This window comes from Electrophorus electricus, chromosome 2 (assembly GCF_013358815.1).
Source record: "Electrophorus electricus isolate fEleEle1 chromosome 2, fEleEle1.pri, whole genome shotgun sequence".
In the NCBI taxonomy this organism is placed as follows: Eukaryota; Metazoa; Chordata; class Actinopteri; order Gymnotiformes; family Gymnotidae; genus Electrophorus; species Electrophorus electricus.
Window position 1 is genome coordinate 10,399,719 of NC_049536.1, and position 14,530 is coordinate 10,414,248.

Genomic DNA, 14,530 nt, shown 5'->3' on the forward strand with positions numbered 1-14,530 from the left:
CTGCATTGATCATGCCTATGCCATCTATTTTCTGTCATCACTAATAATTTACAAACTTTTGACAAAAGACTCTGAAACTCAGAGGTCTTGCAAACAAAGACCAAAATGAAGAAAAAAAAACAACAACTGGAGGAGGTCTAAGATCATCATATACTGGTAGAGTACAGTGTGCAGTGTGCTACCCACACCCACTTAAAAATTCAAATATGTATTTAAAGACAGTAAACATTTGACAAATATTCAGAGGGAGGGTGTTCAGAGCTTCTGGCTCTCATCTTCGTTACATGCAGCTTCACACCATATTAAGCTCCTTGTGACCTTGGAATGGGTGTCATGGGTGCCCAGTACAACTTGTACAATTGTGCAAGAGAGGGGAGGTTAGTGCAGTGCAGGGTATTAACAGTTATAGAGCAGTTTTGACATGCATTATATGGTATAGCTTAACAGCTTGTGACCTTATAGATCACTTCATAAGTAAAAGTTTCATAAGTCAAAGCTTCACTGTTACTTGATGTCTCTAAGAGGGGCATAAATGAGATAAGTCTTACAGTCTAACATACACATTTACTATGACATTTTCAGCATGTAGCAGACGCTGTTATCCAGAGTGTTAGAAACTGTTTCAAAGTGACCAGTACTTCAGGTTCGATCTCCTCTAAGTTACCTTCTGCCCTCTGTACTCTGTAGCCGGATCAATCCAAGGAAGTCAAGAGACACTGACACCAGGGTAGTGAATCAAGAGAGTTCCACTTTATTGAGGAAAGCACAGAGTATATATGTGTCCTATATCTACTATCTAAATCTACAGGATGACGGGGGAAAGTGAGGCATGTTCTAAAGGTCTACGTAGAAAGGAAAGAGACAAGGTTAGTAAACATTAGATGTTCTCTGCATGATCGAGCCACAAGCTGTTCCCGTGTGAGCCATGAGCCACTTCTGTGCATAGAGAGAGACAGGGAGAGAGAGAAAGAGAAAGAGAGAAGACAAGAAGAGGGAACGAATAACCTCGGGTGATCAGCTCACGGTCAAGCCATCATGTCATGGCTGATAAGCAGAGACTTTGTGTTGGGTGCCCGAAGACTGAAAGGCTCCAGTGTCTAACACAGAGCAACTTACAAAAGTGCTTTGTCATTTACCCATAGAATGTATCCTAGCCAGTATAATGGGTTAGAGTTCATGATACTGTTGAACTAGAATACTGCTGAAATATAGGAATCAATGCTGATACCCAGAAGAAGTGCAAAATAAGCATAAGCTCTATATCAGACAATAATAAGTGCAATAACAAACAATACCAAACAATAAGTATTAGAGTTTCAATTACACAACATAGCTGCAGGATCAATGGTCATCTAAATATTCCATAAATAGAAGACTGCAAGGGACTCCGGACAACCAGTGGACACACACCCACACACAATGAACACACACTCACACCCAAACAAACACATAGAATGCTCCATAGAACACTGATATGAAACAGAAGTGCCATTTTCATGCTTAGTGCAGGTGTTTAAAATATCTGAGATGAGCAAAAATGTTGTCTAAGCAGATATTAATCACATCTCTTTATTTCTACTTCATCTCCCCCTGCATTTTTGCCAGCTGTGGCATGCATGCACTGCACTATCCCAACAAAAACTGATCTGCCCTCATATCCTTGTTACATTGTGAAGCACATTGAAGAATGTGCCGATTGTTGCAATTGCCCAACAAAGACAGGACCACATGTGCATCTAGCTGGTTGGATTTGTTTTTCATAGCAAAGTGCCCTAAACTGACCTTGGAACAGAATAGTTTTATGCCACTAAAATTTAATTTTCCTACTTTTCTTCAACTATGACTGTCCAGTGTTAGACATTCTTACTGAGCTAGTGCCATGCCAAGTAATGTAAAGAATTGCTCATGAGGGAACTGTAATAAAATTCCCTCAATAATTAATGAACCTCTAAAACATAAATATTTCTTATACCTGTTGTGAATGTGATTTTCATCCTTGGGTACATGTTTCCTGAATCCATTCATTTTTTTTAAAATGTATTTCATCCAGTCGAGGCAGTTAGTTTATGCCTGGTCAGCTCCTATAATGAGCTGGGATGCAGTAGGCAGTGTAAAAGAAATGGGGCTCCGCTATAGTGAGCCACACAGCAGGGAATGGGATGTCAGAGACAGCTGCTCTGTGTGTACTAGGAACGCTTAATAATGCACAACTACACTCTTTTTCTACATCTCTTTCTCTCTCTCTCTCTCTCTCTCTCTCTCGCTCTCTCTCTCTTTCTCTCTCTCCCTCCATCTTTTCTCCTTTTTCTCCTTCTCTGCCTCTCTCTACCTCTCCATCTTTCTCTACCTGTTTGTTAGTGCATGCATGTGTTTGTGTCTCTTTCCCATAAATATTTACATTTTTCTCAAAACCGACTGAGAGAATATCAGAAACTGAAAAATAAATTAAAAGTAATACATAGAAAAGTCAAAGCCTGCCTGCCTAAGATTTCAAGGAAATACTCATCAGGATAGTGGAAAATACTTGATCAAGTAAGTTTCTGATGTAATTATGCAGTATGACTATTTTACACTTTTGATATGTGGCATTCATTTTCATATCTATGTCATATATTGCAGATATGTATGCAGTGAGTTTGAGAAAAGATTTTATACTGGTCTCAAAATGTGCACTGTAGGTCTTATTTAAATAGCTATAAACTTTTTACACTAAAAATATTGGTTTATATACTGTTGATGTATCTTGCTTAGACATTATCAAATTAAATTTAAAGTTGCTGCATATGAATATATGTTCACATTGTTGTGAAATACATTTTCTCTCTTGTGTATTTAAAATACTATTACTTTAGAGACATGAGTCTGGATGAGGACACACGTTGGCTTGAGTGGGTCACCAAACAGTTTGGGAATATTGCAGGAGATGACAAGGAGATTGATCTGGACGAGTTTAAAACAGCCCTTAAAGTGAAGGAGGTGAGAGCTGATGTTGCAAGTGCAAACCTTACAAAAGATAGAAACAGCAGACGAATTAGTAGAAAGAATTGTGATCAAAGCAGTTGTATAGCATCTGTTTCATGTTCTTTATATAGATTGTATGGCTGAACCTACATATCACCTGAAAAATTTCAATATACATACTTCTAAAAAAAGGAGGCAATATGTATACTTCCAGAAAAAGAATAGAATATGCATATTTCTAGAAAAATTATTCAACATTCATATTTGTAGAAAAATAATTAAATATACATACTCACAGGGACCCATGACGTTTGTCTCACATTGACCCATGAAATGTCAATTTAATTAAATTATGCCATTTCAAGACAAAATAATAATAATAATAATAATAATAATAATAAATAAGTTAGTTGTTAAGAAATCAGAATGTACAGGTGAGGTCCATGTTTTCTAGAGAGTAAATAAAATGCCACATTCTAATACAAATACTCTTAACCATTAAATTATGCAATGAAGAAAATGTGAACAGAAAAAAGGAACAGAAACTGTAAAGATCCAAAGAATAGAACCTTAGATCCAAAGAACATTACCTTAGCTGTGAAACATCAGGACATGGGCATGACAGGCTGCCTGGGGACATCCTGGTTTGTCTTCCGTAATGAAGTGACTACCAGTGGTCAGCAGCAGGAGGAATTCTGATGTGTACAAGTAAATGGCTCAGATCAAACCAAATGTCTCACTGGACTGCACTTCACTTTCCAGCAAGACAAGACACAAAACACACTGCTAGACACTATGGAGTTGTGCAAAGCTCCTTATGCGGAATGTTCTTGACTAAATAAGTCTGTTACCCAAATTGAACCCCAACATTCAGCATACATTTCTTGGCAGAGCGTCTTCTGAGATGTGATGATGTCTGTGGGTCACAGACTCAAGTCTTTACGCAGCATTAGGAACCATATAGTATACTAAAGTTTGAGAACTATTCATAGACATTGCTGATAAAAAGTCCTAAAATGGCATTTTATATTTTATTCCAATAGTCAATATTTAATTTAAAATTAAATTACATTTACAGTACAAAATAAAGAAATTTTAAAGCAAAAGAAATCACCTGACTGACCATTTACTTATGAACCACACTGTAGAGAATATGTCAGTTTCATCTCATGAACATCTGATCTAATATAAAGCAGCTATTAATGTCATCTACATTCATATTGGCAAAACAAGTAGAATATTCATTTTTAAATTATAACCTGAACTTAACGACCTTCTTTCATCCATGTCATAAAATGTGTGTTGGTGAACATGATGTTCTGAATATCAAAACTTCACTCAGCTTGAAGTAGAACTGTAAATAATAGCAGCCTTAATTGTCTGTTCTTGTTTATTCTGCTTCCAGTCATTCTTTGCAGAGAGATTTTTTGAGCTCTTTGATTCTGATGGAAGTAGGTCTATCAGTCTGGATGAACTGCTAAAAGCTTTGAACCTCCTCATCCATGGCAGCAAGACAGACAAACTGCGCTTCCTCTTCCAGGTCTACGATGTGGATGGTCAGTTACATTTTAGCATATAATACAGCAATCAGTCTGTAGAAGACAGGCGTGAGTGCTATATAATGAACAATGATTAATTACTTGGTTGGTGTAATTACTGGCACTACTGAGAACTGTGAGGGACACATTTGCATGTTCTTTTTAATGCAAAAATGCACAGGGCAGTCCAGAAATCAAGTAGAGCAAAAAGAGATCAAAACCAAGATTGAAAAAATCTAGGTGCAAAAAGGATAAAGGAGCAAATACAGTCACAAAAATAAGGCAAAATGTTAAAGGCACAAGAGAAACAAGACAGTAGACAAAGTTTGGCATTCAGACACAAAGGAACCAGTAATACTTTGTACTGGTGTGTTGAAACTGAAGGGTTTAAGAAGGATGGCTGATTATAGTGGGGACTAGTGACAGGTTGGTAGGATAATGGTTGTCATGGTGACTAGATTAGAATTCAAGGGAAGAGGACCTCTGGTGGCCTGAGGAGGGCTTGCTGACAGTACCCCCTGCCCCAAGCAGTCGGCTCCAACCACCAAGGAAGTATGCTCCAGGTGGTAACCACGAGGATGAGGAGCAGGGTGGTGGGGAAGTCCCAGATAAAAGATAGGTACAGTACATCTTCTGAGATGACCCAATTTTATTATTTTGGGCTGTACCTCTCAGAATCAACTACAGTACGCAACCACACCATAGAAAGTCCAGCAAAACGACCCAGACACCAATCAATAACCCAGTGGAGGAGGAGGATCCATCAGGACACAGGACAAATGACCAGAAGAGGAAACATGTTTCAACAGTCATAAATGGAAGGTAGAAGATATGCAACAATGTGAGGACAATTGGAAATTGTTATGAGAATAGATTTATTCTCTGTAGGATTTCAAAGTGAGATATATCTCTGGGATTATGCTTTTTTGCATGAGGTCTTGTGATCTTTGGTGGACAGCCATACCAAATGCACATTTGTATGTACCAACTGAACATACAAAGGACATTCTCTGCAGTCTGTCTGTGGACTGTCCTTGGCAGACACACATGGGCATAGTCACAGGTCTGCTCACATCATCTGAACCAGTTGACAACCGCAGGGACTTCTGAGGATTCACCAGATCAGGAAAAGAGAGGTGGCTAATATCCAAGAATACCCTGATATGAATGATAAGAATGCACTCATAAGAATTTACTCATTAGAATTTAGAGTACATTAGATCATCAAAGCATTTGAATTTCATGCAAGCATGTTGGCCTCCAGAGGTTTAAGGGCTTCTTGGATCTCCTCCTCTATAGCAGCAGATTCAAGAATGGAAATGAGGGAAACTCTACTCTTGTGCTTCCTAGTAAGAAATTGATAGCACAATCCCATGGCAATCCAAGAATAATTGTGCAGCTTGGGTTTTGCCAAAGATAATGGATAGGTCTGTGTACTCAAGGGGTAAGATGGCATGTGTTTGAGTGTCAGGACTTTCAATGTTAGTGGTCAAGTACCACATGGCTAAACAGTGTGTATGACAATATGTCCTTTATTTTGTTAGGTCACTCATGGTCCAGGAAAGGGCAACTTGGTTGGCTAGCCATGAGAATCCTAGTACTAAAGGATTTTCAGGAATCAATGACAAAAAAGGAAGTGCTTCCTGTATGAAAAATACCAACACTGAGTGTAAGTGGAATTGTCAATTCAGTAAAAGTACCACCCAATAGTACCAGCCAATAGGTCCTTTATTTGAAGTAAAGGAATAGACTTGGCCTAAACATAAGTTGCATCTATGAAATTTCCGGCAGATCCAGAATCAATAAGAGCTGAAATGAAACAAAAGGGAAGAACACCATGTCAGTCTAACAGGAACAGTGAGTTTGCAAGTCTCTGTTGAGGGTATGATGTTGACACCCACCATCAACACTGCAAGATTTCACCAAAGGGTCCTACACTCATCCCAGAAATGCCCCTTTTCATCACATGTTTATCTGGATTGGTAAGATAAAGATGTACTAGAGAAAGCATGGGATGTTCAGTTGTTCATGGGGGTTGAGGAGGTGCAGTGTTGGCTAGTGCCATGGGGGTGTTTTAGGTGGTTAGATGACGGTGTGAGCAAGATCTTCTATTTCCTGGGGTGTTGAAGATGCTGTTCATGAGTCCCCAACAGTTTTTCTTGAGAAGCTAAAGCTGCAAGTATTTCCTGAAAATCTGCTTGATGCAAAGTATTCTGTAAAGTCTGAAACTCAGATAACTGTGATGGATCTATTTTCAAACTTTTTAATGCAAGAAGGAACAATGCAAAATTCCAACCCAAGAGCAAAAGGAGGTCAAAACTAAATCAGTCCTAATAAATGCTAGAAAAGGTACAAAAAGGAAAAAATAGCAAACAATCCAAAAACAGGCAAAACATTCAAGAGACGCAAATAAAACACTAGACCAGGCTTGGTATGAAGACATACAGGAATTGGCAATGCTTTGCTCTGGTGTGGGGAAATTGAAGGATTTTAAAAGGGTAGCTGATTTGAGTGGGAACTGGTGACAGGTAGGTATGGTTGTCATGGTGACTAGGCTAGAATTCATGGGAAAAGGACTTCTGGTGGCCAGAGGAGAGATTGCTGATAGTGTCCTCACCCCCTGAATGGGCAGCTCCAACCACCAAGGAAGAATGCTGCCTGTGGTTAATAAGTGTCAATGTCAGATGCTCTTTGATTGGTTTGTTAATTACCACTCAGCACTGCCAGACTTCCTTTCAAGGATATCTCACTTATTCATCTATCCAACCCTGACTCTACAGGTAGTGGCTCTATAGACCCTGATGAGTTGCGTACAGTGCTGAAATCCTGCCTGAGGGAGAGCGCCATCTCCCTGCCCGAGGAAAAATTGGACGACCTGACACTGGCCCTGTTTGAGTCTGCAGATAAAGACAACAGCGGCTCCATCACATTTGAAGAACTAAAAGCAGAGCTTGAGACATTCCCTGAGGTCATGGAGAACCTCACCATCAGGTTTGACCTAAGAGATTTATTCAATAATCCGGTCAGCACTGTTTGTGAGTACTCTGGACATTAATAGAAAACTATTATTATTAGAAAGTAATATGGCTCCTCCTGTACACTGAAGAAGTTTCCCTAAATGTAGCATCAACATTTCTCATTGACATTAGGTTTGCTGTATTGGTGATTTTTGTACTCTCTCAGTGCTGCCAACTGGTTAAAGCCTCCTGAAATGGAGCAAAAGAAGCGGAATACACCTCGCTACCTGACCCGAGCATACTGGCAAAACAATAGTCGCAAGCTGCTCTTTCTCTGCTTTTACTGCCTTATTAATGTGCTCCTGTTCATCATGGCCATGCTACAGCATGCCCCTGGTGGCATCTGGCTCATGTTGGCCAAAGGCTGTGGCACATGTCTTGACCTCAACTGCACTTTCATTATGGTGAGCATGTCTGTGTGCGACTCTGAAATACACATTGTAAAGTGCACACCGGCCTTCTGGCGGCCTTCCCCTTGCCCTCCTGGCTATCTTGGCTTTAGTCATTACCCAGCTTGAAGGTCAGTTTCTAATGACTTACTCTTTTTATAGGTTCTTATGTTGCGGCGTTGCCTCACCTGGCTACGGGCCACTTGGGTGGTGAGAGTCTTACCTTTGGACCAGAACATCCTCCTGCATCATATAGTGGGTTATGCCATCCTCATCTTCACCATAGGGCATACGATGGCACATGTCATGAACTTTGGTAACATTGTTTTTTTACCTCCATTGTACAAAACATTTTGTACCCTAATTGAAACCATTATTTCTGTACCATATTTTGCAACTGGAGTCAAGTTCCAGATTTTCATATTAAGTGTAAGAAATGTATTTGCTTGTGGATTTGTCATAGTGTAGTTTTTATTTTTTTCATTTTTATAATGTAACTACACAAGAAACAGCTCTACTACTCCTAGTTCCAAGATTAATGTACCTTTTAGAAAGCAATTACTAGTACTGTTTCAATGACAAATTATGGTACAATTGCTAAAGAAAATGTGTCTATAACTGTACATTAAAAATCTAATAAATACATTGTTATTTGGCATGCAAATGGCATTCTTTCATTTACTATATTTAAATTACATATATTCTGGCTGTATGTGTGCTGTCCTCTCCCAGGTCGCCTAATCCAGATGGATGGGAGGTATCACATGTGGGAATACCTCCTGACCACACGTCCTGGTATAGGCTGGATTTACGGCACAGCCTCCATTACGGGGGTTGTGCTTCAGGTCCTCATCTGCCTCATGGTGGTTTGCTCCAGCACATTTGTGAGACGCAGTGGCCATTTTGAGGTAAACCAAGTGATTTCTTCTGGTGTTGGGATGCTTGAAGCCAAAAGCAAGCTAGTGTTGAGGATGTTTCTTTATAACACTGAAACCGAATGTTGAATACCCCCGCACCATAACATAAATTTGTGGAAATAATAAGGTTCTCATCATGAGTGTAGTAAAACCTTTATTTGCCATAGTGTCCTAGTTTTACCCAACCCATACACTGTCACCAAGAGGAATTTTTCATTTGTTTAGGTCTTCTATTGGACCCATCTTTCCTATGTTTGGGTTTGGATACTGCTCATAGTCCACTGTGCAAATTTCTGGAAGTGGTTTGTGGTGCCTGGTATAGTCTTTATTGTGGAGAAGTTAGTTGGCATTGCAGTTTCTCGCATGAGTGGCCAGTACATCATTGAAGTCAACTTGCTGCCATCTAAGGTACTATTACAAGCATTCTTTAAAATGTCTGTCACAGTATGCTCCCCTTCCCACTGATCACATGGTATGGCCCACCATGTTCACTGTTGACTGTTCATTGTGACTTGTGTCTTGTTTGTAACCATGCCCCCCTTGTTAGCACACATTTCATTTGTTTCATTTATGTATGTATTTAAACTCGTGTGTGATATTCAGTGTCAGTTATTGTTCACGTTTGTGTAGATATTAAATGGTTATATTAGCGTTTGTGCTGTTTCTCGTATATCATAATCATGCTGCACTAGTTTATATGAGTGCGTAATAAATGTCTAATAAATGTCTGGCTACATCGAGAGAGGTCTGTGCGTCCTGCTCCTAGCCCTGTGGCACATGGGCCATCACTGTATGTGCTTTCTATGTTATCCCAACAATATAATTTGTAGCTGCCTGGAGAGGAAGGGATTTGGAATTAAACATTGACTATGAGGTTAAAGAGCTATAGTGTACAGTAGCATGTTAACTGCTCGGATTCAGCCATATGCCTCAAACGTCAGTGGATGCGTCAAAAGTCAGCAGACAATAACCCAAAAAACAAAGTTTTTCAGGGCCATACAAGCCATGCAGAGTATCCAAGGATACCCAGAGTGTGGTGATATCTGCAGGGTTCAAACTTCAGATATCTAGAGCAAAGAGCCAAAAGAGTATCCTTGACAGTACACATTGAAGCGTGTTCTTTATCCATACACTGCGCTATGACCTTTGGTTTTCTTTTGTTGGACATTGAAGGTAACGCATCTGGTGATCAAACGGCCACCCTTCTTCCACTTCAAACCTGGAGACTTTATCTACATCAATATCCCAGTAATAGCCAAGTATGAGTGGCACCCCTTCACCATCAGCAGTGCTCCTGAGCAACAAGGTACAGTCCAAAGTATTTCAACTGTATTCCAATTTTATACATATGAAGTAATATAGGTGCACATAGAGGAAACATGGAAACAAGTTCAGCCAGATAAAACAGCACGCAGAAGTCAATAAGCAGTTTAAAATGCACTATTAATTGTGAATCTCTCTCTCTCTCTGAGGCCCATTTCAGTCCAATGCAAAATAAAATCTGTACTTTGGATAACTGTACTTTTGCATTTACACATATTTCTTTCCATAGAAATATCAATCATGTTTTGTATACTGTAAATGCAAAGTGCTGATGTGTCTGTAATTTGTCTTCATAGATATCATGTGGCTCCATGTGCGCTCAATGGGCCAGTGGACAAATCGCTTGTATGAGTATTTTCAGTCTGAGAGCCAAACCACCAGCACCAAGAGACTCACAGCCAGCCTGAGGAACCGACATCACCAGACACAAACCCTTGTGACCACACACCCCTCTGTTTCTTTAATCAGAGTCAAGCTAACTTATAATTCAGTCAGATCTACCATGCTGTTTAATCAAAGGCTGTTTGGGTTTTTTGGGGGGGGCAGTAGGGCATTTTGGTGGTAGACGTCATCAGTATTACACACTGCTGATGCATTTCTCTCAAATGCATGGTAGGAGGAGCTGTTCAAGTCAATGAGCTGCGATGGGACTGTAGCATCTAATGAGGACAATGCTGTCGAGCTAACTATGTATCGGAAGAGTGGGACACGGAGTGCCCACCAGAGGCCATACCCAGATCTCGCAGTCCAGACAGAACAGGGGGATGCACCTCTAGCCACTAGAGATGTAAGTTATGTTTCTGCTGGAGACCGCAATGGCCTGCACTGCTCTAGGCAAACAGACCTAATTCTGTGTTGCCAGTTGCTCATTATTAAAGTTTTAATATACTTACCTCAGGAATGCGAAGGGAAATCAAATGATTCATTTCATCAACATTTATTCTACCTCCATATGCAATCAAAAAAGATTGGGTCAGGTTTCACTCATAACAACTTGTGTGTATACTTTTGTTGGCTGGCTATGACATTTACATGTTACAAATATGATCTGTCATCTTACAGATCACTGCCAAACTGAGTGAGAATCATAGATTTTGTAATATCAAGGTAAGTGGTGATTACATAAGCATGATTATGAAGTAATGGTATATTTTAATACTTATAATATTATCATAGACATGACAAAGGAGGGATTAGTATTGTAATTCATAAACTGTCACATTACTCTCTGCCATAGTGTTATGTAGATGGGCCCTATGGGACCCCCACCAGGCAAATTTTCGCCTCAGAGCATGCAGTGCTGATAGGGGCTGGCATTGGCATCACACCCTTTGCATCCATTCTGCAGAGCATCATGTACCGGTAAGATGCTCCAACAATATGTATAGGAGACCGTATTTTCTCTCATAGTACACAATATATTTCAAACAGCACTGCTATCCGAGACACTGCAAACATAATGTGAAGTTTCTAACAATCTGAAAGAATCAAAACAAACCTTCCCCTGCAGCTATCGAATGAGGAAACAGAACTGTCCCAACTGCAGCTACTCGTGGTGTGCGACTATTAAAGACAGTGAGATGAATCTGAGGAAGGTAAAGCTGGCAGAAAAACAAGCACAATGAGGTCTGGGGACACAAGTGAGCCCTTACACCCCCTGGCCTGAGAACTGGATGGCAGTGCTAATATCAAATTTTGTGAATTTGTTAAAGAGTTATTTTGAAAACTTGGACTAAAACAAGATTTTAGCATAATTTAATCAATTAAACTGAGCTAGACTTTTAAATCCCCTTACAGGTGGACTTTATTTGGATAAACCGAGACCAGAAGTCTTTTGAGTGGTTTGTAAGCCTGCTGACCAAGCTGGAGATGGACCAGGCTGATGAGGAGCCCGAAGGTGAGGAATCAGAGAGAGCACAAAGAGAGAGCACACAGAGAGAGGATAGAGAGAGGACAGATAGAGCAGAGAGAGAGAGAGAGAGAGAGAGAGAGAGAGAGAGAGAGAGAGAGAGAGAGAGAGAGAGAGAGAGAGAGAGAGAGAGAGAGAGAGAGAGAGAGAGAGAGAGAGAGAGAGATCATTCTAAAGCTCTGCAGTACCAAGAGGTGAGCAAAGAGAACAGTCCCCTCATTCCACTGGTCCTGAAACACAGTTCAACATTAACACACACTAACACTACACTAACACTACACATGCTTAGGGCCAGAAAATAACAGCAAACCCAATCAGAATGATGCAAACAAAACTATATCACTTATTGGGAAATCATAGGTAAAATGGAATGTTTTCTGGCCCTATATTGACAGTACAGCATGGCAATTTGCCTAAGCATGCTGTCTGATCTAAAACTGAGGTCTACCCTGACCAAGTACAGACTCAGTGACCACCGCCTGGCCATGGAGACCAGCAGACATAAACAGTCCTGGCTACCTAAAGAGTAGATAAGAGTAGACAATAAGCTCAAGACATAGCTGCACTTCCTAACTGAATGTACAAAATTTACTCAGATTATAAATAAATTCTTTAATCAAATTAATCACATATTCCATGAGTTTAAAAGTCTCCCTGATGAGGAGAAGCTGCACACTGGCAGCGCTGTACGTTCACTCCTGCCACAATCTGAGGGACAGTGAGTGACCATATCAGATACCAGAAATACAGTGAATTGTATTATCTGTTATAGAGGTAACAGTAGAAATAATAATGGTAATAGGAGTACTGCTGTTGTAGTTATATTATTATTGTTGTTGTTGTTATTACTGTTAATGGAAGTGGTTATAGTATTGTTGTTATCTATTCTACCTTTTGTTTAATGTTCATTTTTTCATCAACGTTTTGGCAATACAAATGTGAATATTTGTCATGTCTATAAAGCACCTTTGATTAATTGAATTGAGAGAGAGAGAGAGAGAGAGAGAGAGAGAGAGAGAGAGAGAGAGAGAGAGAGAGATTCCAGAGACTAGTTTGTACAGGTGTCTATTCATTTGGCTGCAGGTCGATTTTTGGAGATGCACATGTACATGACCTCAGCCCTGAGTAAGAATGACATGAAGGCTATTGGACTGCAGATGGCACTGGACCTGCTGGCAAAGAAAGAGAAGAGGGACTCGATCACTGGCCTGCGCACCCGCACCCAGCCGGGCAGACCTGAGTGGAGGAAGGTGCGTGGTAGGATGCCTGCCACAGTGGGAAATCACCAGCTCCTATAGAACCTACTGTTGAATTTTCCATAGGGTGCAGTTTGAGCCTTGGCCATTTGCAATAGTCTCAGTTCTTTCTGATAATGTAGTAGCACTTTTTTCATGATCATTCAGGAATTCATCAGTTTGTCTCTTAATAAGTCTGATTAGACTTCTCAAATGTTGTGTTGAATGTGTCCTAGGTGTTCCAGAAGGTGTCTGAGGAGAAGAAAGGCAAGGTCCATGTGTTCTACTGTGGATCCCCTGCACTTGCTAAGGTCATCAAGGCACATTGTGAGCAATTTGGATTCAGTTTCTACAAGGAAAACTTCTGATATCTATTCATGTTTTTTTCACATAATCCTTAGCAACTACTGTTAATTTAATTTCAACTGTATGACATTTCCTCTTTCATCGAAAGTATATTTGTCCATGTTTCTGTATGCATGCACTTGCCATTGCAAATTCACTTTATTCACTTTATTCACTTTAAATAGAACACCATACTTTAATGATAAGCATATTAGACATTACATTTACATATCTATCTTTACTGTCTGCTGGAGGTCACTACTAGTCACTAGACTTTGTGTGGTTTGACTCCATATATATTATCCATATATATTTGATCACAGACTAGATGCTGTGGTGTAATAATATGATAATAATGTGTCATTTGTATTGTGTACCATGACTTTCATTTATTTAAAAAACATTTACTCAGTTATACAATACTTGGGATTCATGGATGTAAACGTTTTCAAAAATGTAAGTATTCAGTGCCAATATTGCTTTACTTATATATGTTTAATTTATTTCTTTGTTTACTTCAAAAGGTTTATGTTAAATTTTCATTGTAACAAAAATTAAAAAAATGCTTAAAAAAAGAGGAAGATGTAGTAAATAAACAATGCCATCTCGTGATCAGGTTTGCAACTGCACTTGGTTAAAAATTTATAAATGTATAGGTCTAAGCCGTTGAATAAACAATTGCCCGATTAGTTCAGTCATTTTCAGCGTTATACAACTGCATACGAGTGTAATAATATTGATGACCATTGGGGGTTTTTTTTACCTCTAATTCCTAATTCAAGTTCTAAATACATATCATGATCGTTCGATCAGAGCCTATAGTGGAATTGTTATTACCACAAAGCCCTAGTTCATGTAATACAGTAATTAAAACCTCTTCAGACCACACCTCCCTG

General features: G+C 39.6%; 1 protein-coding gene across 1 annotated transcript; it reads left to right on the top strand.

Annotated features, from left to right (window-relative positions):
• The first annotated feature begins 2,856 nt into the window (after positions 1-2,856).
• On the top strand, positions 2,857-14,116 carry nox5 (NADPH oxidase, EF-hand calcium binding domain 5). The gene is made up of 15 exons (XM_027021461.2): positions 2,857-2,976; positions 4,367-4,517; positions 7,280-7,490; positions 7,683-7,920; positions 8,068-8,221; positions 8,638-8,813; positions 9,048-9,230; positions 9,996-10,128; positions 10,442-10,581; positions 11,208-11,252; positions 11,383-11,507; positions 11,656-11,740; positions 11,943-12,042; positions 13,138-13,304; positions 13,526-14,116. The coding sequence occupies exons 1-15, from the start codon at positions 2,857-2,859 to the stop codon at positions 13,655-13,657; spliced, it is 2,160 nt and encodes a 719-aa protein (XP_026877262.2). The 3' UTR covers positions 13,658-14,116.
• Positions 14,117-14,530: the final 414 nt, after the last annotated feature.